Source organism: Barbatula barbatula, assembly GCF_947034865.1.
Source record: "Barbatula barbatula genome assembly, chromosome: 17".
Classification (NCBI taxonomy): domain Eukaryota; kingdom Metazoa; phylum Chordata; class Actinopteri; order Cypriniformes; family Nemacheilidae; genus Barbatula; species Barbatula barbatula.
In genome coordinates, this window is record NC_136780.1 from 3,186,592 (window position 1) to 3,210,618 (window position 24,027).

Consider the following 24,027-nt stretch of genomic DNA (forward strand, 5'->3'; position numbering starts at 1 on the left):
TTTCCATCCAGTGACTCAGTCGAGCACTTCTTGTTAATTGTCGATTTCTGCACCGTCTGTTTTTGACTCTGTGCCGCTAGTGACGCATGTTACCGTTGGCATTTTCTTTAGAAGCCCCTAAAAGCCATCTATTACCCTTTAGTCATTCCAAAACAAATTGTCAGTTTGTCGCAAGCTTTGAAAAACAAAGGCTCTTAGCTGTGCTGCTTGTATACTGTTGTGTGTTTTTAATCTTTGATGTTCCTGTGGTTATAGTGGTATTTATGATACCTACAGGTAACCATTATGGATACTGGAGTAAGGGGAACAATTGCTGTCGGTCTGGTTCCTCAATATTACAAACTTGACCATCAGCCTGGCTGGCTTCCACACTCAGTTGCTTATCATGCTGATGATGGGAAGTAAGTTAGAGCCATCGTTCACTTTCAGCATTGTACCTTTAATATATTCTTAATTTTTTTTCTATAAATTATTTATTATCGACATATGTTTTAGCATCATATGTTGTTTCTTTAAAGTTAAATGATTGTCTCTTCTGTCCACAGGCTGTACAATGGCAATCCTGTTGGCCAGCAGTTTGGTCCTAAGTGTAACCGTGGCGACCGCATCGGTTGTGGTATCTATGCAGACACTGTTGATGCTGGCCTTGTCACTGTGTTCTTTACCAAGAATGGAAAGGAGGTGTGTTATGTTTTGAAACCGCACATATTTCTGTTTGTTTGTGTTCATTTCTGTATATTGCAACAAAATAATTCATGGCATTTGTTGGCACAACTTAATTTGATGCATTGGTGCAAGCCAAAAATGTGTCAAACTCTTATTTTGATGAGTTGTGCTGACTTAATAATGTTTATAATTACCTTAGCTTAATATTGTGTGTAATTGTAACCTAAAAATCTGTGTTAATGTGTTTACGACAGTATTTTAGTTGCAGTAAATCAAAGTAATTGGCTAGATAACTTAATTTTTCAACACCAATTGAGTATTCCCAAACCATGTAACATTCCCAAACAAGTTCAAACTCTACCGTCAGATGTTTGAAAAGCGTAAAATAAATTAGTTCGTGCTCAATCATTTAACTTAATCTATTACAGTTGAGGTTGCATGAGTGATGCTTGTTGTATCAAAGTATAGCATTGCTGAGGATCTCCATATCTCATCATGATTTGCATGGTACTGGATAATAAGAGTTAATGTAGAAATAAAATGTTTTCTATGGATTTCTATCAAAATGAAAACAGCATGAGAATTAATAATTCTGTTCTCTTGGCATTTTAAAGGGTTTTGGTTATGTTAGTGGTTTTAAAAGGTTGTACCATTGTCCTGAAGGATGGATAGACCATTTGCTTAGGCTATGGTTAGGCTCAAAAAACATTAGCATAAATGTAGCTTTTTCCTCAAAAGGCATCTCATTTCAGATGCTATAGGCAAAATCAGCTCTTGCTTTTTATTGTTATTGAGAATTTCTTAAATTGAGATACAAAAAAGTGTATTTGCAACTAGTGGCTTTCATTAAATAAGTATTGAAATTTTTTTAATACTTCATTTTAACGATGAGCAACAATTTTGTAAGTTGGTGTTGCTTAAAAATAAATTTCATCTAAGAGAAAAAAGTAATCTGTCTGACCCAATGTGCGTGATGACATTATTTTTGTTATTTGTCACAACTCCTATTGATGCAAACTGTTGTGTTAATGTTTTAGTCTACTCAATATATTTTTCGAGTGTACATGAAATTGTTTCTAAAATTGTAGTTTGTTAATACCCAATGCTTTATTACTGAGACCTTGTGTGTATTGTTCTTGCATTACAAATTTATCAATGAATGGACTGCTATCTAATAAAAAAACAAGCGAAGCATTATTCATGCACTTAAAGTGACCACATTAGAGTTCTAATGAGAATCTACAGAAATTAAAAGGTTTTATACACAAAATAGTCTATTCTTCAAATTTTGGGTTGCTACTGGTGGATGGTGTAAGACTGGCTTTCCAGCTGGCCAGACGGTTTTGAGGTTTGGAATGATACAGACATAATTTCAAACAGAAGTTTTTATTCACCGATATGATGTGCTGTAAAGTATTGGTTAACCGCATGGAATCTTGTAACAGAGCCCGTTTGTGTGTGTGTGGAAGGTGGGGTCAGTGGTGGTCCCAGTGGCTCGAGATGGCCTGTTTCCAGCTATTGGCATGCATTCTCTGGGAGAGGAGGTGCGGCTTGACCTGCAGGCAGAATGGGGTTCAGAGGAGGAAGACAGCGTCATGATGGTGGACAGCCATGAAGATGAATGGGCACGCCTTTATGATGTCAAAGTCAGCGGCACAGTAAGTAAGCGTCAGCTCTTAAACAGCCGTTTGACCAAGCGTGAGCCAATTAGATTGGCAATAACCATGGGGCCTTGACAGACTTTTAAGGGTGCTTAAAGATCACTTAAAGAAATAAAACAAGCATTAAAATAAGGCAAAACATCCAAAAATCAAGATGTTTTATTATTTTTAGAAGGATCCTTTAAAGGTATGCCAAGCTCTAGAATATTTATTTGCAGTCAAATAATGTTGTGGACAGTGGGATGTATTTTTGTGTTATTTAGCTTTAGTGAGTAAGTAATTTGTTATCTCTTGTGTTTTGCACATAATCAGTTGTGTTCTTGAAGTTGTGGTGGTAGGTTAGAAAGACAGACATTCCCTGACTATTACAATACCAGTGCACTGTGTAGTGTTCACAGTTGTTAAAGAAACATGACTCACCACAGATTGTTTCTTAGTCTTGGAATGGTTTATAACCAAAGCACTATGGTTTCCTGTTCAGATAGGATCATAGATATTGCAAAAGTTGTGTTTACCACCCACATTTGCTTTTTCGTGCAAAGTCAAGCCCATCTTTTCATTTCCTTTTCTTCTGAAAGTTTAAAGGTTTTTGTGATAAATAAAGTATATGTTCCCAAAATCTGCCTCATCTTAAAACTATTGTTCTGATGTCATCCCCACTTTAAATAGTTTAATCGTCATATCTCTCCAGACACCAATTTACTGGACTGAACCAATAAATTATGACAGGAATGAAATCGCATATTGCTTGAGCAAATGCCTGTGAGCCATTAAGAAGTTTACATCGTCTTCATTCTTAGAAAAATCACTTGGAGGTGACGATTAGGGCTGCAACAACTATAATAAGCGATAATGAAAATAGTTGTCAACAACTATTTATTTAGTTCAGAGGTAGGAAGTAACGAAGTACATTAACTTGAGTACTGTACTTATGCACACTTTACGAGTGTCTGTACTTTTCTTACGTATTAGTTTTTCAGGATATTTTTTTTACTGTACTTCACTACATTTGAATGACGACATATCTCACTTTTCATGCCACAAAAAAGGTTTCCCTTGGCCAACTGCCCTCTCACTCCCATGTTTGGGAGAGAATGTTGTCGGCTGCTTCTAATATGACACACCTGAATCAACTCAGCCATGGTGTGTTAATTAGGGAGACATCCACAACATTTTGAGAGAAGGCCAATGAGTTCAGTTGTGTATACTTTTTCCATCTCTGATTTAGTTATTATAAACAAAAGATCTAACTAAACCTCTTATCCGATTAATCGACCTTTCTTTACTAATCAATAATCAAAATAATCGTTAGTTGCAGCCCTAGTGATGCTGGTGTTTGCTGAACCTGAGTCTGTTCTTTTGTGTTTGCTGGGGCCACCTATAATTCCTAAAGTAGAGTTTAGATGAAACTGAAGAGAACATGTTTTCGTGTCTTTGAGTTGGTTATGGAGCAGGGCTTCTCAATAGAGTGAGACTGCAGTTGTGCTTTTGGAAACACAGCATGCACACCTTCCCATCTGATGCGCTGGACCTTCCAGCTTGTTAATGCTATACTGAGTTCTTGAATGCAGGCCACATGAAGTGCGACTCGCTCTTTATGCTTTCTTGGTTGGATGGCACGAACCAAGCGAGCAAGAACTGGCACCAGACCAGCTTGTAAAAACTCAATAAGAGAACCAACAGGGTGCCAGAGAATTTTCTTGGCTCTGTGCATTCTCGTGAGTCCTTCTGGCTCGGCTCCCTTTTGGACAGGAGTGATTCTGTCACCTGAATTGGTCTGGGAACCTAAGACTTATAGACACTGCTGATAAGGGCATGTTTTGACAAGACCTTGAACATTTGGGCAGATGGAACTATGTCTGAATGCCCTGTGGTTTAGTTTCCACATTAGTCACTGTTGAGTGAACTCATGCGATTGTTAAGGTTCTTTTAGAAATGGAGATATCTCTACGAGATGGATCTTGTGTGAAGCAGTGGTAGACCTGTAATAAAATTACTCTTTAGTAGGCTTAATAGCCAAGTACTCTAGTCTCTAGAATGTACTCTAGTCTTCTGCCTAATGTAAACCAAAACTTGGAATAAGAGCGTCTGCCAAATGTGCTTTGAATTAAAGGGATGCTCCACCCAAAAATGATCATTCTTTTATTTACTCGGCCTGTTTTATTTCAAACCTGTAGAGTTTCCTTTCTGCAGAACACAAAAGAAGATATTTTGAAGAATGAAGGTATCCAAACGACATTGGAGCCCATTGACAATAACTATGTAGACACCAAACCACACAGATATTTCTCAAAACATCTTCTTTTGTGTTCCACAGAAAGACCTCAGGGTAAATAATTGATACCAGTTTTAGGTGGGGGGTGATGTTCCTTTAAATTCTCTGGCGAATGCATAAAGGTAAATGTGTCTAGTGGCAACACATTTACATGATATGAATTTAAAATAGTTTTTAATCTTTCATTTTGGCAGACGCTTTTATCCAATGCGACTTGCATTGCATTGTACTATACATTTGTTTCTTAGTATATGAAATCCCCTGGGATAGAACCCACGACCTTGGCGTTACTAGCGCCACTCTCTTACCACTGAGCCACAGGAAAGAGGATTGAAGAGTTGTATCGCAACAGATACAAATTTGATCATTATATCTTTGAATTTTTTTTTTATAATAATCAACCTGTTAAATTTGCCAACGTTACTTTTTACGTGTAGATTGCTGCCATAAATTCATTACATAGCGAATCCTCCTCAACACCTTGAGTAAATGAAGAAAGATGTAGCACATCCGTGAAAATAAACTAGATTTCTCTTAAATGGGATGTTTGACTGTTTTGTTTTATTTCGTATGATTGAATGAAGATGTTCTAGCCCACACAGAACCGATTACAATAGCATTAATTTTCCTTGTAAGGCGGCACTGCTCCTGTGCAGTGTTTATATTCATTGTTTTAGGACAGCCACACCTGTTTAGATAAGAGAATCACATTCTGGCATGCTGCAAACCGTCATCCTAGCTGTCGAGAGCCATCCCAAACACTCCCTGATTTTGTTTATCTGCATGCTTTATATGTCATCCCTTTTTATGCATGTGATAACAGGGAGATATTTTGATGCTCATAAAGGCATTGTAATAATAGATGCCGTGAGATGTATGCTTTTGTTTTGTTTGAATTTAATTGACTGCACTTAAGACGGATTATTGTGGCTTTTCCCCTTTAGATATGTAGATGTTTAGGTGGTATCATGATCTAATAAGTGTTCAGAATGGTAAGTAGTCATTTAGCACCTCTTTTATCCAAAGCCACTCCCTTAATAACAGAAACCTGAGTTTAAGAGTTTTGCTTGGAGGGGTAATTGTGACGGCTCATGTCTCTGTTCTTTGGCATCAGCGCATGTTATTGTTGTATCTTAATAGTCTCGTGTCGATTTTTTAACAAGCAAACCGCCTTTGAAATAGAAGTTCATTCATACCCATTAAAGTACTCAGAAGTATTTCCCAAAGACTTTAAACACGACATAGATAGGTTGTATTGGAGACTATTATGATTACATTGCTTGTCTTCAGTGTAGTTATTATGTGATATTATTAAACCTGATAACATTTACATGGTTAATGTAAATATACCAGAGAGGAACGGCATTAAGAACTGTATATATGTTTACAGTTAAAGGAACCGGGAATCATCCCGGATGGTTCACCCAAAATATGAAAATTCTGTCATCATTTATTCACCCTTTTGTCATTCTTTCTTTTGCAGAAGAACACAAAATATTTTGAAGAATGTTGGAACAATGGAGGGACCCATTCACTTGCATTCGGTTACAAACATTTTACAAAATATCTTTTTTTGTGTTCTGCATAAGAAAGTCATAGAGGGCTTAGAATAACAAGAGCGTGAGTTAATGATGACAGGATTTTAATTTTTGAGTGAATACACATTTTAAAGACTGGATTTCATAGGCCTGTCGGTATGCACAAATATTAACATGATAATGAGAAATAGGAGAATTTACAAGGTTTTGCTAGAACTGTCTCGTGCATTTCAAAAACACATTGGGTAAACCAAAGTATGAACATTTCTGGTTTCAATACTCATCTGAACTTTTATTGTAAGTGTATTTACTGTAACTGCAATTTTAACTTTTTTGTCAATTGAGGGACAACGCTTGTTTTTTGTGGTAATGTGGTCACTCTGTGATTTTCAGAGGCTCAAACTTCAGCACATAAGTTACAGCTGTCTAAACTCTTGCTATCAGTGTACAACCCCTCTTAAAAGAAAGAGTCTCACATGGAAAAGTGAGGATTTGCTGACTTTGGCGTTTTTCAGTTCCAGATTATAGCCACTAGTAAGCCTACCATCTCAGTTTAGTGGTCTTTGGGAGAGATTCATGGACCAAATTTAGTTCTCTGTAGTTTAATTCTGTTGTAATGGAGACTGATGGAAACTTTTGATAAACCTATCAATCTCAAGATTAAAGAGATAGATAACCTAAAGTAGTTCTTTCATCATTTACTGACACATATGTCATTACATACCTGTATGACTTTTTCTGCAGAACCTAAAGGAAGATATTTTAGAGAACATTGATAATCAAACCACTTTGGCCCCTATTGTGTCCTACGTTGTATGAACACAAAACCAGTCCTTCCTCAGAAAACCTTATTCTTCCTCTGAAGAAAGATTCATATAGGTGAATTGACACACAGAGGCCTCAGCCTTGCCTGTGTGTGTGTTATAAGGTGGCATTTGGCTGGCACTGATTTGTACATGCAGTTTTCTGCGAACACTAAGCAGGGATCAGTTTATAGTCCCTGCCCACCAACTTAATCTCCCTACTGCCTTGTGGCAGCTATAGAACACCTGGACTTCTGCTCACTTCACACACACAAACAGATTCCTGTAGCTCAAAATGTTAAGTGTGGCCCTAGGGAGTAGAGACCCTCGGCATATCTTGTATACATTTACACTCATGATGAATTGCATTATGCCAACTGATTCTTATCACTAGCGTAGAGAGCTGCAGGCACCCAGACACATACTCATTCATGGTCTTACTTATATACTCATTCATACTCATAAATACTCACACACACACACTTCTTAGTTGCTTGGGGTGATAATGACTGAGCAGAGATTTATTGTCATAGTCTCTTTGGCCCCATTGTATATGCTTATTTTTTCTACTCTGTGGTTCATCGGACCTGGCAATGTCTGAAAATTAATTTAAACATTTCGTCCCATTAGCGAACTGTATATTTCCCCGGCCCCGGAGAAACGATTTAGCCTCTGTGTCGTACACAAAAGCACAACGGTGACCCTCGGCCCCTCTGGCACTGGAGATGTGACTGTGGCCTGCTTCATTCTGGTTAGGGTTTTAGACACATGCTTTAACAATTAAGTCTGGACGGGAATTCATTATCATTACAGCCAGTCGAACTGTATTACTGTAACACTAACCACTGTCAGATGTTTTTTATAGTTTCATATTGAATAAGATACCAGGGCTGGTGCAGATGTCTGTTCTCGGTCTGAACTTTAAATAACATCGCTTCAGTGGATTCTGGGCTTAACATTACGTTTTTTTTCTGCTGCTGGTTGTATTGTATGATCAAATGCTTTCCATTAAATATTACGCCTATTAAACGATTAATTGCGATTAATCGCATCCATAATAAAAGTTGATGTTTACATTATATAAGGTTAAAGTTAATATGCACAGTACACAGACATGCGATTAATCGTTTGACAGCCCTATTGCTGCTGTTCTTCTGAGGCCTCGTATTTCCAGGTTTTGTGATTTTTAGTTTTTGCCTAAATCATTATTATTATTATTCACCCTTGTCACTGGGTTTTTGCCATTATTTAACTATTTACAAGTTCTTGTCAACTTTGCAAAACCGTATTTAATTATTTCAAATCTGTAGCGTTTTGTCCATTTCCTGAATTTGGACATCCAAGGTTTTGGAAGGGCAGCGACGATATATTAGCATAATTTCCTATGGCTAGAAATCTCTCACAACTTTGGGTTTTTCCCAGTTGGGCAAATGAAGTTCCTTCAGCTCGGCCTAAAATCTTTCACACTAAGAAATTGAAAAGTCTTTCATTATTCTAGTTTCCATTAGTTTGGGCAGTGAGCCTTTGGACGATCTTTGGACGAGTTCATCTGTTTCCCACAGCGGAACGGTTTCATTTGAAACCCAAGCAGAGACCGTATGGAAAAGCAGAAGAACATCACTACACCCTTTAAAGGAAACATGAGAAATCAGAAAGAGAACAGGGAGTGGCCCATGACCTGACTTATCATGAAATTTCTGCTGGATTTGTATCCTATTTGTACAGTCAGATTTAAACTTTTTACCATTTCCAGACAATCTGCATGATGCACAGTTTCCTGTAGGATTGTTTTTGCAACGCGAATACCGACTGCCCGCAGCTCCTGGATACCGACGCAAGAATTGGTAGCGTGACGTATCATTACGTGGGTAGTGCATGAAATCCAAACAAGATGCAAGAGATTGATTCTGTCTGTATCTTGTTATATGACACAAAGAGGAAGGCATATCGTGACTTGTGATCTAGCGGCCTTGTAAAGAAGCTCTTCTGTAATTCTGTCGACAGCGGTTTTCATGTGCAGCACACGAGACATGTGTTGAGAGGTGCATGTGAAAGAGACTTTACAGAGCCGAGTTAAACAATGGCTGGAGTGGTTTACGTTTATTCTAGAAGATTAACAGGTGGAGGTTCGGCGCAGGAAGAGCTTGCCGCTGTTGGCAATTATAGTCTGTAGAGATGGGTTCAGGATTGGTGCTTTGGTGGGAGAATTCGTACCACCCACACAGGAGACCACGGTATGATTTCCATCCATAACACTCTTATTGAGAATTTGAGGCCTGCTTCTTGGTGTGTGGTGTGGTGGAGTGGTACTTAGGGTTTGTAACAGAGCGTCGCTGATTCGATCCCTACATGAAGTGATCCCTCACCATTCTGTCCTTAAAGGGACAGTTCACCCAAAAATATAAAAGCATTTGCTCACTCTCGAGTTGTTCCAAATAGTTATAAATATCTTTGTTTTGATGAACACAGATAAAGATTTTTGGAATAATGCTTGTAACCAAACAGTTCTTGGCCACCATTGACTACCATAGTACAAATTAATTACAATGATATAAATTACAATGGTAGTCAAAGGTGTCCCAGAACTGTTTGCTTTCCTACGTTCTTCAATATATCTTCTTCTGTGTTCATCAGAACAAAGACATTTATACAGATTTGGAAAAACTCGAGGGTTAGTAAATGATGACAGAATTTTGAAGTGAACTATCCATTTAAGGTCATCAAGAAATCAAAACATCTTTCATAGAATATTGGAGTGTATATTGTAAATCATTTATCAGTGCTTGTTTTTGTAGGTGATGTGCTCTCTCAATTTTTTATCAAAGACCACTCCTGACAACATCTATATTGACAGACTAATGACCAGACTTTCAACTTTCTATGGTTTAATTTGTTCCTGAAGGATAAACTTGACAGTGACGTGATGGAAATTCAAGCACTTTAACAAACAAGATGCAAAATAGAATACAATTTACCTAGTTTTATAGTCTAAACAAGTTTAGTTCGAAGAAAATGTTTAAGCATTTTACTGGATAACAAGATGCAGTACTTGGAATCGTTTTAATCAAGGAAAGACTTTCAGATATGTGGTTCTGGAGAACTTTGGAAATGTTGACGGATACACTGTATTTTTAACTTCTTTGTCAGCATAAACTAATCAAAAGGTGCAAGTATATAAACATCTTTTATCACATAAGGTCCAAAGCATCAGTGATATCCGTCCTTTGGCAGGAATGAACAGTTATGGTTGGGAAGCATCTTCCCTTCGGCAATAACTGGTCCTGATTGGTTCTATTAAAAGGTGGTGAAAGACTGCACGGGCCAAACCACTGATGTGATTTCTTTCGCTAGACACTGGTCGTTTTATTTTGAGTAAATACATGGGGATCAGCCAAACACAGACACTGTTTTGATTTACGCTTAATTTAAGACAATTATAAGACGGTGGAATTTCTGCCACACCTTGAAAAAAGTTGTTTTAGCGCTCATAGATCCATATTTGTGTTTTCACATTATTTTGATTTGTTTCTGAGGAACTTCTTGGAAACGAGGAATGTCTTGGAAGTGCTTGGAATTCCAAGCGCTCAGCTAAATTGAGTCTACATGTTGAAGCTGTTCATATCATATTGTGTCAATTAGACAAGCTTAAATGTGAAAAGTTAACCGCTTAACACAGGGCGAGTCTAGGATAAATTGCATTTAGTCTACATGTTCCCTGTCTTGGTGAAAGACCGCTAGTTTAATTGACGGACAACTTGTAACAGCCTGAGTTCATCAGGCGAGGTTGAAAATTAAGTCTGCATTCAAAAATTGTTTCTCTCTTTCCCCTCCAGTGGGTATTGTTGAAACTTTGTACGGCACTTTTCATTCCCCCCCTAAGACGAATCTCTGTTTTTCGTTGACAAACAACTCCTCTCGTGGCCATCTCCACCTTTTCCACATTCTCCGCACTGTCACAGGAAGTTGTGGCGTGTGCTTGCAGTGTTGCATCTGTTGCCGGGGCAGCAGGTCAACAAAACAATCCGCCGCCCCCAAGCAGGTCCCGGGATCATGCCGTTTGAAAGCATGTTGGATCTGTCAGTGCTGTCATCCAAGCATGCTGGGAGCTGTTGAGAGCCGTTGGGAGTGGTAGAAAGGTAGACAACCTCCCCATTACTCAGCATCAAGGAGGCAGGAAGGTGTGACTAGGTGCAATTTTGCCTCCGTCCTCAAAGGAGAAGGCAACTGTGTTGGCACGAAATCTTAAAGAGGGTGATGTGAAAAGAAGAGCCAGGTGGGGGGAATAAAAAAGCACTGCTTGCTTCTATAAAAAGCAACACGCACTTGAAACAGATTAATGGACGTCGGCCACCTGGTGCATTCTCAAGTGTCCAATGTCTTTCATTTCAACAGACACGTTCTTTCATATCGCGCCGTGATTAGTTTAACTGGATTGATCGGACTTTAAAGAGCTTATTGGCCACGCTCGCCTGGAACAAAGCGCAGGCTGATTGTTTGCAGTGTGTATTACTTTCCGTAGTCCGTCATCGGGTTTGATGTTGGTAGGGGATGTTCTTGGAGAATTGACAGCGACCTTTTCTTGTCAGTTTAATTGTGTGTTTGACATTTTTGAGCTGTTGTGTTTTCAAAAGCGTAGGAGCACATATGGGCCATCGGTAGTCATTACCAGCATGTTGTTGTAGGAGCCTCCCGGGTCTGTCCCAGCGTCCATCTGATCTCCAGTCCTTTGTAGCCGTAAACAAGGATATCGAACATTGTTGTACATGCCATTGAAGAAATGTTTCCATTGCCCGTGCAAGTGAAGATTTGTGGGTAATTAATATCAACCGGTTGAAATCTGAAAGTAATCATGATGTGGTTTTGTAGGAAAGCTGGACTTTCAATGCAACGGTGACAGGAAGACCGAGCTCTAGCCTCAAAAACTAGTGAGCTGCCATCTTTAGGCCCGTGATAGCCAAAGATACAAGCTTTTAATCTGATGTCAGAATTCATCGTTCTGATGTGCATATTATGAACAATAATGTCGGAGACCAGGAATAGATCACTCAAAAATAAAAATCTTAATTTATTCGCGCTCATGTCATTATTACTATTTGGACTGTGAAACACAAAAGAAGATATTTTGAGAAATGTATCAATGTTTTTGTGTCCATACAGTGGAAGTGAATGGGGTCAATGTGCACCATTTTTTTAAGTATCTTTTGTGTTCTGCAGAAGAAAGTAATTCATTCACATTATGAATGAATTGATGGTGAGTAACAATAGACGAATTTAGGTTTTTGCATGAACCATCCCTTTAAAGTTAATTCAAATTAAGTTAGGTTTTAGTTTCCCACACAAATAAATATAGCCTATGGCATGTAAGGCCATGGAGAGAAGGGGACTGACATTCTTTGTCATGTTGTTTGATAGGTAATAAACAGACCCTACACATTCTTGTTCCACATAGTTTCTATAGCTTATTTGGTTATAACAGGTGTCTCCCAGATCCGAAGAAGAATTCACATCATCCAACCTATTTTGATTCGATTTAAATGTGATCCAAAACACCGAAAGAAACTTAAGTGTTCGAATGGAACCTGAAGTGTATCACCATTCTAATGTGCATTTGATGTCTAAGAACTCTGTCTAGGTAGGCAGCTCACTAGGTTGAGACAGCCGATGAGAGATGACTCATTCTTGCTTCAACAGCAGTCTTATAATCTAGCAACGGTATCCTTAAAACCCAATTAAACCTTTTAATCCACTCCATCCAGATACAAATGCTTCCTCAGGGCAGTGTAAACAAAGCTCTCGTTCACACATACAGGTGTCATTGACATCATCATTGTAGATTTCTGACACACTGCTGAATGAAATGTTTGGCTGGAATTTGAACCCCAAAGCCACGAAGGGTAAATGTAATCGTACATTAATGATGGTAATTTCACAATCCATTGGTGTTTTCGTCTTGTCAAGCGTAAAGCTAGGTGGGGCTGCCGATACCATTCACATGTCTATACAGTAGCTGAAAGACGAGGCCAAACCCTTGTTCTTCCATGAACTTATGAAGAGAGGTCAACCTTTCGTCTTCTCTAATAAGCTTATTATGTCAGACGTTCTTTGCTAACACGCCTGACGGAGAATGTCAATCAAGGGTTTGTCATCAGTGCCGTGTGCTGCTGGGGTTTGCCCATACATGAGTATGTAGACCTCAAAACCAACGCATCGCATTGGCAGTCAAAAACATTTCAGGCGTAAAGGGTTTTCTTGTCATGAGGTTGTCATTTGGACAAGTACATTTCTCATTTGAGAAATAAATCATGGAGAGTATTAACAAAGGCAAGCAGTAATTATTAATTGTACGTTAACATTTTTGCTTTTAAAAGTGTACATTATACACATTTTTGACTGACAGTTTGTGAATGATGTAAATGAAGTCTGTGATGTGTTTTTTCACAGCTTCTGGAGTATGTAGGGAAAGGAAAGAGCATCATGGATGTGGGTCTGGCTCAGGCCCGACAGCCCCTTACCACACGCAGTCACTACTTTGAAGTGGAGATTGTGGATCCAGGAGAGAAGTGTTACATCGCCCTGGGCCTGGCAAGACGAGTAAGTCATTTCTTGCGTTGTTTTTAAGGGTGTCTCTTTCGTAAGGGTGCCACGATGATTAATGTGAAGTGCATGAATTGTTTTGAAGGATATACCTATATACCAGTTGTGTGCTATTCATAAGGACACAATATTACAAAAAAGTGTTTTTATTATGCTTTCCAAATCGTTTTGGCATATCACAGCCACAGTTTGGCTATACATCATGAATTCAAATGTAGCCATAGGCTTGACTGTCGAATCATACTTTGACATGTCCCTGACAAGAAGTGCACGGTGGAAACAGGAACGTGACCGCTGTGCTTCCTGTCGATCTGTGCATGGCCATGAGAAACGTGAAGGGTTATTTTTCTCAGGTTGAGAACAGCAGACTCAAGTCGTGCAAGGTTTTCTTTCTCTTCTTACTTTAACGAAGCCGTTGTGTCTGTGTGCATCTGTGTTCGATCACATATCAGGTAAGCGTAGCTGCCTAACTGCTGTTTACTCCTGTTGGACGTCAGCCCTGTTCCCTGCATCCTGTGTCTGGAGAGACATTTACAAACAATGTGGCTGTTAATTGTTAAAACATCGAGTCGGCGTCTGTCACCTTTGTCCAAGTGTCTGACATGTAAGATGTAAACAACACTGGTCCAGAAGTACTTCCTGTTTCAGTCGTTTAATTGTTTCTTGAAGTGACACTTTGTAGTTTTTCGACCTTAAAATAATGTCTAAAAAATGATTCTAGGGGTACAACAACTCTTAATCTGATAAATTCTATTGCTTCTGGTACCTGAGCAGCAAAGCCACACTCTGTAAGTTCTGACATTTCTGCATTAACTAGTTTCATCAGCTTACTTAAACAAATTCATGTGTATTGCGCTGCCCACAGGAAAGCTTATACAGCGACATTATTCACAACACTGGCAACAGCCAGTTGCGCTTATCAACCACATGGAGGAGCCGTGAGCAAAAGTGCTATAGTGTTACTTTAAAGATGTTTGTTTCACATTCAGTTCTAAATGTTGTCGGTTGTATTTTGTTCTAAACTGGGACAGGAAGTGCTTTTGGACCAGCCTGGAGCGTGATGGGATCCCTGCTGTGTCAGATGGGCCGAATTATAAGTTAAAAGCCGCTCTTTAACTGTATTCGCAACAAGTGTGACAGCGGATGTGGGGGGAGGAAGAGGCGAGATCTTATCTGCGATCATTGAACCCTCACCTCTGAACACGGACTGAACCCGTCCTGCCATAGACCCGGCTCCCCTCCCTTTCTACTCGTAACAGTACAAGCTCATGTGTGTGTGTGTCCGGATACACACTGTGTTGCTAGGATACAGGACAAAGATCTTCTGGGCCGTAATGAGAGGTGGAGGCACACCGGAGCCTCGACGGCCACGGTGCGTGAATGGGTTCGACCGTTATTACCTTATGACCTTTCCCTCCTGCATCGACCCTTTCCTACGCCGTCATCCGGCTTCGGTTTGAGCTTCCTATGGAGCAGTCGAGCGAGCGTTTGATTAAAAACCCTCCTCGTGTTTTTTATAGTTTTAAAATAGACTTGAAATGTTTAATTATCCGAGCTCTTCTATCGTTCCATTGCGTGTTTATCGTCTCACGATGACAGAAGCTTGCACAAACACGGCTCCCTGCCTTCCACAGCGCCCGGATGGTGACACGCTACCCTCTCGACCTAATCTCTGAGCTATACGCTTGTTTGGAGATGTGCATCTGCCTCCACCGGCGGTTGTTGACTTTGTCACAGTGTGCAAATGCAGGTAGCTAGAGTAAAGCACATAAAAGCTCCAGGTTGATCCGATAGAGCTCCTGCACGGGCACATACGCTACTGTTTGTGTTTTTTGGAAGCTCCGTGCTTCTCTCTAATGGCTTTTGCATTATCCTTAGGGGGCCAAAACGCTGTATGCATGAACGGCACCTTTCTCCAAACGGGAGTCTCGTGGTATTTAATTTCATTTGACATATTTAAAAAACTGTTATGTGGGTCGCCGGCGCTAGCCGAGTAATTGATGGCTCGTGGCACGTCAAAGTGTCTGTTAGCTTGTACATGATTTGGAACACAGATGCAATCCTACGAATTATTATGGCGTCGGGCCGCAACTCAATCTAAATTAAGTCATGTTTGAACACAGTTTACTTTTTCTTGTGTATTTGCAGAGAGCGGCGCTCCATTGTCTCTACATGTTTAGGGCTGTTTGTCAGATTTGCCCGAGGTGTTATCATGCCTGCCCTCTGTTGCACAACCTCACAGTGTAGCCCTGTGCCTCAAGTAGACCAAAACGGACCAAGAGATATTAAAAGTGTCAACTTTCTTTCTCCGAATGGGAATTTGTTCTTCAATCATGCGTCCTTCTCAGAAAGGGTTTTGTGATTCACGCTTGGATCATAAATCGATCGATTTTAAATCCCCCCAGTATATGTTTCCCATCGTCTTATTAGAAAAAACAGGTCAAAGGATCTTGACATCTTTTTAACACTGAGCTACATATTACCCTTAACCGTAACAGATTCAACGTAATTCCAAAAACCAGATTAAGAGAAATTAAGAACAGGGAACTGCTCTTACAGTATGTGGTTCACCATCTTCTCATGTGTTGTTGCATCAGAAAGAAATTATTTTATTTATTGGTTCTTTCGTCTCTTTATTTAATGCATTCTTGCCCTAAAATTCGCATCAAACATGCATTGCCGCCATCTCTGAAATATAAAATCTGATGCAACAGGTAAATCATTTCCAATTATTATTATAAGCCTACCGTTGTGAATCAGGTTTTCAACATGATTTTTTTATTACCAATACATGGTTTGTACTTTACTGAAATATGGACAATACATTCACTCTTTCTTTAGAAACTATGCATTTCTAAAACTGCTTTGAAACAAGCCGTTTGTGAGCCGTTGTTTGAAATGCGCAACCTGGCTGCTAGAAGCCGCTGAAATTCATGCACTTGACCTTTAATAAATGTAAATTCATTTGAATTATGTCATATAAATTGGCCAATATAATCTGAATGTGACTAGTTTGATTCTAAAGTCTATTTTTAAGCATTATGAATGCGTTAAATCAATTTACAATTTCTGTATATTTTTTATTTCTTGTTTTAGTCCAGTGATGTAGTTTATAGTTTCTTTGTATGAATGAAGTTATTGTCTTGGAGTCATTGTTAGATCTTATCAGAATGTTGGCTGCTCTTCATGTTTGTGCTGGCATGAAGCATCTCTACACAAAATTCGTAAAGCCTGAAGCTATGTGACAACTACACCCCAGATAATAATGTATTTCTTTACAATCGAAAACAATGAACGAAATGCTCTAATAGTTTTTGGCTGTGGATCATATAATTTTCATTAGTAAGAAGGGAATGTATTTAGTTTTTGATATTCGAAGAAATTTTTTGGAGGAGTCCTTAACATCAACTATAACTGTGTCTAAAACTTATTTTTATTATTTAGATAGGGATCTTATTTTGACTTGTGTCTCTTTTCTCAGGATTACCCAAAGAACAGGCACCCGGGCTGGAGTCGAGGTTCTGTCGCCTATCACGCAGGCGAGTCTTTAAACTTTTTGTCTTCCAAGTATATGTAATTTGAAGATATTTTGTCATCATCTTCACGAGCTAACAAGAATATCCTTGTGTTTATCTCTAAAGCAGCCAAATATCTACTGTATGTCAATCATTCTCCCATCCCACATCAAAATCTATTTACACGTGAATTCCACACATCCAAATCCTGTTTACACAAAGTTTGTTTTGTTTATTCCTTTCATCTTTGATTGTGTTCCCACTGCTGTTCAAGTGTGGATTACCCAGAATTCCTGCAGGTCCAGCTTGTTTCTCGGCTTCGTCACTTGGCTCATCTATGGGCACCATGTCTACAGCGCGTGGAGGGACGGGATCCTGATAAGAGGATTGTGGAGATGAGATGGCCGTGATGATTATGAGCAATCTTAAAATCACACGAGTATAAAAAACCCGATCTGACTCCACGGGTGCCGTTTTACAAAGCAGCCTGAAGGAAGTTGATACTGGATAAGACAGCACAACTGCTTATTGTATAGATGAGAATCTTTACACTCCACAAGCCCTCATGCCACTCCACATGACAGATTGCAAAGTATCATTGTTTGAATAAAACAATGTGATTCTTTGCATCATTTATATTCTTTTCAACAGCTTCATCTTGTCCAGCACGTCAAAGGACGTCGAGCAACGGAGGGTTATTTCGGTTCTTAAATTGAGTTTTGCTGCAACAAAAAAGATGTCACAGAATTGCGCTCACCTCAACACCTCACTCATTAATCTTAATGTTAGCCGGGATATCGATAGATTTGGTTTTCAATACTCTGCAACTCATCATGCTATCACTATCGGACTGCGCAATTCATCACTTCCAGCTCGACAGCACAAAGCCAGAACCGCTTGAGCATCAATGCCCCTTTCTTAAAGCTGACCCCCATAGTTACTCGTGTTTATTTGCTTGTGAATTCACCCAGGCTCATATCGGGTATCAGAATAATTCAATCATAACATCACTCACATCAGGGTGGTGCAGTTTGTCACTTGCACCTGGAGCCCTCCTGTTGGTGCTACATTTATGGTGCGTGTCATATCCGCGCCTCATTGCGGCCCCCGATGATGGAGGCTTGGCTCACACGCGGGTCAAATTAGGTGGGCGTGACTCATTGATCCATACGAAGCCCGTATCCATGACTCAATCCTGTGAGTCATCGCACCGGGGCACGTACGACCGCCGTCAGAGCCGTTGATGTGTTGCGCTGGGGGTCAGCATCTGTGTTCCAGGGGAGGACAGCGGCGCCATTTGTATGATGGAGAAATGAAGTCGGAAGTCAGTGAGCTACATTTATTCAAGTTTAAATGAGTGACTAGTGCAGCAGTTTGGAACTGAAGCCTCGTGACAGGCAGAACGTGACGAAGTGGCGTTGAAGTGATCTGTTCTTAATGCAACCGCTGTCCACGCCAAGCTGCAGGAAATAGTTGGCAAGGGTAGCACTGCCCTAAATTGCTGTTTGTGATGTGTGCTTGGGTTCTTTAAAAGCTTTTCTTTAAAATACATTTTTATTACTAAAATTTATGCATCCGACAAGTTTAGTAACCTGTATTACTTTCTTCTGCAGAACACAAAAGAAGATATTTTGAAGAGCGTTGGTAACCAAAAAACATTGCCCCCACTGACTTCTAAAACCAAAGAGACATTTCTTAAAATATCTTCTTTTGTGTTCCACAAATACAAACGTCACACACAAGTCACATACATGTTTTGAACGATATGAAGATGAATAAATCAGAATTGTAAAAACTTTTGGGGGAGCTGTCCCTTTAAGCTTCTTCAAGCATTGCTACACAAACAAAACGAATCGTTTTTCCATATCCCGAGGCTCCTTGTTTGCGGAAAAGATCAAGAATCAACCTTTTCCAGACAGTCTCCAGGTAAACCTCTGTCCTTCAAGGAAAGCTTTCTTTGCGATCTGGAGTACCGTTTCCCGTCAGCTCAGGTGCCAAAGAAGCGGAAGGACAGCGAGAGAGCGAGACCCTCATCTATTTTTAGCGCTCTTCCTCTCCCGCAGCGACTTCTACGTTTGGGAATGCAGCGTTGGGCCGGGGACCCACATGGGAATCATAATGATACAGTGTCTTCATCTCCCTCCCCGTGTGTTCAGATAGGGATGTTTAAACGGTATCCTGTGCCGGGACGGGTCCCATGACAACTCCACAAATATTTACAAGCCATGCACCGCAGTGGGGTTTGTGTCTGCAGGCAACCTCGCCATGTTTTTCTTTTGCTTGCTTTCGGTTGTTGTCTCTTTTGTTTTGTTATCTCGTTTTGAAAGAAACCGTCTTAAGGAGAAAGGAACGGAGGCACGAGAGCTTTTCTCTCTCGTGTGTCCCGTCAGGCTCTGGATAAGGCGTGCGAGACATCTTTGGATCATTAAGAGGAAATGTGTTAGGAATGGGGAGTCTGTGTGTGTGTGTGTGTGTGTGTGTGTGTGTGTGTGTGTGTGTCGCTGTTCAGGTTCACACCAGGACTTCAGTCTTATGCTTCTAACAAACACTTAGTATATGTGACTCATAATGTCTTCATTCATTCAGTGCCCTGCGGGTGTTTATTGCTCAGTTGAAATAGATGTATAGATGGTTTCTGTGACCACAATTCCCCTTAAAATACTTTTTTTTTATTACAAGAGCTACGTTTAATCATATAATGATGCAAATGATACCCCCACAGTAAAAGACTGCCAAGTGTAAAGGGATAGTTCACCCTAAAATAAAAATTATGTCATTATTTTTTCATTCTTATGTCGTTGAAAACCTGTATGCCTTTGTTTATTTTGAGAAAGGTCTCAAGTGGTTTTGTTTCCATATAATGGAAGTCAATGGGGACAATATTGTTTGGTTACCAACTTTCTTCAAAATATCTTCTTTTGTGTTTTATAGAAAAAATGAAAGTCCTTTAGGTTTGCAATGACATAATACTATAACTTAATATTTATACTATAACTATACAGTTCATTTGTATCTGAGTATGTACAATCTCTGTGATCGAACCCATGATCTTGATATTGCTTGCATCACGCTGTAACCGTAGAGCTTAAAAAAATGACTAGCTACTATGTGTCTAAAATAAAACAGAATATTTAACGTCACACTCTTATTTGCTTCACAGATGATGGGAAGATCTTTCACGGCAGTGGGGTTGGAGATCAGTTTGGCCCACGCTGTTTCGAGGGCGACATCATGGGCTGCGGAATCATGTTTCCTCGGGACTACATGCTGGACTTTGAAGGTGAGATGACGTTCAGTAAAGACACAAGATTTTCATGTTAACTCGTTCGTTTTGGCGTGCTATTTGTTCAAGGAGTTGCATGAGAAATCAGTCAATTGAAAACACTGCCCGTCCATATGTTTAACGTTCATATAGAGCAAAATCTTTTACTCTCGACAGATGAAATCGACGACTGGGATGCCGCAGACGTACGACCGAAGCAGGGACGCGTGGAAAACTTGCTGTATTTGAACGATGAAGATGAAGAAGAGGGAGATGACCCAGAACAAGAACAGGACGGCCAGAAAGTTATGGTGAGAAACACCACACAGACAGAGAAGAGTCTTATTTTGCTTTTTCACATCCCCGTTGTGTCTCGTCTTCTGACTTGATGAATTTTTGAATCCACAAACAAGAAACTTGCTTGTAAATGAAAGACCTTGAAGGCTTAGTTTGACGGCTGAGTAAATGAACCGTCATTATATTAGTTTTAATGCAGACTGGAGTTTGTTTAACATTCATTTATCAAGTCAAGCGTTTTAACCTCGAACAACATTAACGCATTAAGGTCTCCAAGTGGACTATTGAAAGTTGTCTCGTGGCAAAATCTGCGACTCTGTTTGATCCTTGACCACACCGCAGCTCATCTCTGCCCACTGGGTGAGAGTTAAGCTTCTCGCTACGGCACTTACGCAAGAATTTTGAGGAGTCAAAATGTCTGTTCACCACCGAAACAGAACAAATTTTTGTAAGATGAATTCGCTTGCAGATATTCAATCACCTGGAAAGGCTTATTGGAAAATTCATGAATACCAAAGCCATCTCGGTGCTGTGAAACAGATGTGCTTATCTTGTTCATCATAGATTTACAATCCCTCTAAAGTATCCAAAAGTTTTGGCTGCCGTGCATGTAGGACCGTCGAGTGCCGTGTATCAGCCCTGTAGCTATGGAAATGCTGACTCACTCGCCCCTTTCCTCTCTGACTTGAGAAATGCTGACTCGCTGTCGCCCCTCTGTGCTCATCTAGGTATTTTTCACCCGGAACGGCAAGATCATCGGCAGGAGAGAGGTGGTTGTTCCGGATGGGGGATTTTACCCCACTATCGGGATGCTCAGCAGTGGAGAGAAGGTGAAGGTGGACCTCCATCCTCTCAGCGGCTAACAGAGAAACTAAGCAAATCAAGTTGAATGTCCATTCCTAATTCCTGCTGTCAGCCAATCAGCTTCGACCGGACTAACCTGCAAGTGCTTGGAGAATTGTGGGAATGGTTTCCTTTTATGACTTTCTTGTATTCGAGGCACTTAAAACGCAACAGATTAACACATGTAACACGTTCACATCGGTGCATGTTCCATCGTAGAACAAAAACTGCAGCGTTTCTCAGACTTTCACGACTCTTCACTTCTTAACGGTTTACTGTGAAACCATACAGAGGGTTATGGCATGGACATTTAATGTTAGGCCTTGAAAAAACTGTTTACCTAAAGACCGAAAAGATATTGTATGAAGATAAATTTGGTTTATTACAAATGCGTAGAAATCGATATCAACCTATATATTTTTAATGAACGTGTACATATGTAAATGTATGTATCGGCTGCTACACAAACATTTAGGAAAATCTGTAGTGTATATTAGAAAACCGAGCTAAAAACTGTTAAATGTGATGTTTTATAAGTGATCGGGTACAGCATGAGAACGCTTAGAATCTCACGTACATGAGGGAGTGATGAAAAAATGATGGTTATATCACAATTTTCCACAAACACTCCCCGTGATGAATCGCACGGATGAATCTCAACCGTGGTGACGGTGTGTTGTGGTCATTTTTTACTCGTTCCGAATGTCACATTTAATCAAGTGCCACTTTTGCTGTTATTCCTGTCTGAAACTGAGCGGTCGAGGGACGGTGCCAATAAACAGCGCAGCGTAATTGCTAATTGTCTGCGGAGACGAAGCGTATTGTCCCCAGATGTATATCTTTCTCTCTCGTGTCATGACGTACATTGCAATTCAACAACTCCAGACCAGAGAAAAGACACGTTGAAAAGTCTACTTCGAGTCTTATAAATAAATATCTTTAAATGCAGCTAAACAAAGCAATTCGTTCTTATTTAGTTTAGTGGGTTTTGCCAGTAGGTCTCGGTTTGTGGACGGTTTATCAGATTTTGCAGGCAGACGCCGCACTGGAGTCTCATTTAATTTTGTCAAAAACATTGAGCTGTTTATACAGACATCGTCCGCTGTAATGTGAACTTGTCTTGTTCACAAATACCACAAGCACTTTAGAGATGGCCAAACTTGAGACAAGAGGCCGAGCATCTGTAAACCTGCTGGCCTCTTTGACATCTGTACAGATGCTGGTTTGTACCCCTCACTGTTGTTATATGTCCTGTCTATTCTGTCCTTTGACATATCACACATGGAACAAATTGTTTCAGAGATGTACATTGCCAAATTTAATGTCTACTTTCGTCCCCTTTAAAATTCTCTTAAAATGTCTTCATATTCGTTGCATATGCAAATCTCATTAAACTGTTCTCTGTATTGCTCTCCGTCAGGTGTCTCTGTTTCTTAAGTTGTATTTTATTACAAGCTGAATGCGAGGATGCAGGCTGTGCATAATTGACAATTATTTGAATGTATGCAAAAAATAAAAGTGTAAGTTGGTTTTGTTGTTGCATTGTCATGTAAACTTTACATTCTGCACAATTCCATGCAAATGCCAATGAAAAAAAATACTTTTTACCAAAGGTTTCGCCATACTGATGCACAGATGTCAACATTAAGGCGTTAAAAAAAACATTTGAAGTTTCTTTCCTTACTCGGGTTTGTGCTGCTTTCAGAATCGTCACATCTGTAACGGTACATATTCCTCACGAATGGCATCAAATTTAAATAGTCACTTTTTTATGTTCTATGAAGAGTCATCCCCCATTTGTTGGGTATTGTTGCTTCTGGTTTGTGCATTTTAATTCACAGAAATCATACAAACTATGTTGTCTCCTAAAAACAAAATGCAAGAATTGCTCTTTCATTCAGAGACAAGAAAGTAGATGGCTAAAAAACAAATATGTTTATTTTGTAATCAAATGTTTGGCAAAACAACACAAACTGAAATAGATTCCAGTGATGTTATTTCTGTGGGATATTAGTTACACTGACAATGAAAGGTCAAAGTCACATTAGACCAAATGGGAGCTACTTCAAAATCTTAGGGTTTGGTCTGGGTAGAATTAGAATGAAAATCCAGTGAGATTTTTTTTTAGATTTTGGCTGTAATTTTGCTGTATCCCTTCTGGCTACCACGGGTCAAGTTTGAGCACATTGCATTGTCGGATGCAATAATGGATGAATTAAGAAAGTGCTCTTCGAGGCAATTTAGAAAATGTGATCAATGAGCATTAATTGATCATTTCAATAAGAAAATATCATACCTGCAAACTAGTAACTTTTTTCACAATTTGCCGTTTTGATTCAAACAGGTAATTTTTTGCATCGTGTAAAATCGTGAGTCTTTCCGTGACGGGGGTTCTTCGGCATCTCTCGTGCGTCTGACACGCCTTTGGTCCAGCACCTGGGTTCGTTTGGCCAACCAGAATCAAGAGAACAGCGTCGCTGCGTCTCGTTTCGGAAGGCTCATTCGAAGCCTGCTACGTCATCGAGGCTGTCTCTTTAAGTAGGACGCTCTCTGTTTGCGTGCGAAAGCCCACA

The 24,027-nt window shown here is 39.8% G+C and overlaps 1 protein-coding gene across 1 annotated transcript in view; it reads left to right on the forward strand.

Moving 5' to 3' along the window:
• The window catches only part of spryd3 (SPRY domain containing 3), a 28,185-nt gene extending 4,911 nt beyond the window's left edge, over positions 1–23,274 (forward strand). Inside the window, exons 4-11 of the mRNA XM_079478675.1 lie at positions 277–401; positions 546–681; positions 2,136–2,324; positions 13,385–13,534; positions 17,019–17,076; positions 20,213–20,332; positions 20,492–20,625; positions 21,340–23,274. Of these exons, the coding sequence (XP_079334801.1) occupies positions 277–401; positions 546–681; positions 2,136–2,324; positions 13,385–13,534; positions 17,019–17,076; positions 20,213–20,332; positions 20,492–20,625; positions 21,340–21,474 (1,047 nt within the window). The 3' untranslated portion in view covers positions 21,475–23,274. The remainder of the gene's footprint in view (positions 1–276; positions 402–545; positions 682–2,135; positions 2,325–13,384; positions 13,535–17,018; positions 17,077–20,212; positions 20,333–20,491; positions 20,626–21,339) is intronic.
• The last annotated feature ends 753 nt before the right edge of the window (positions 23,275–24,027 follow it).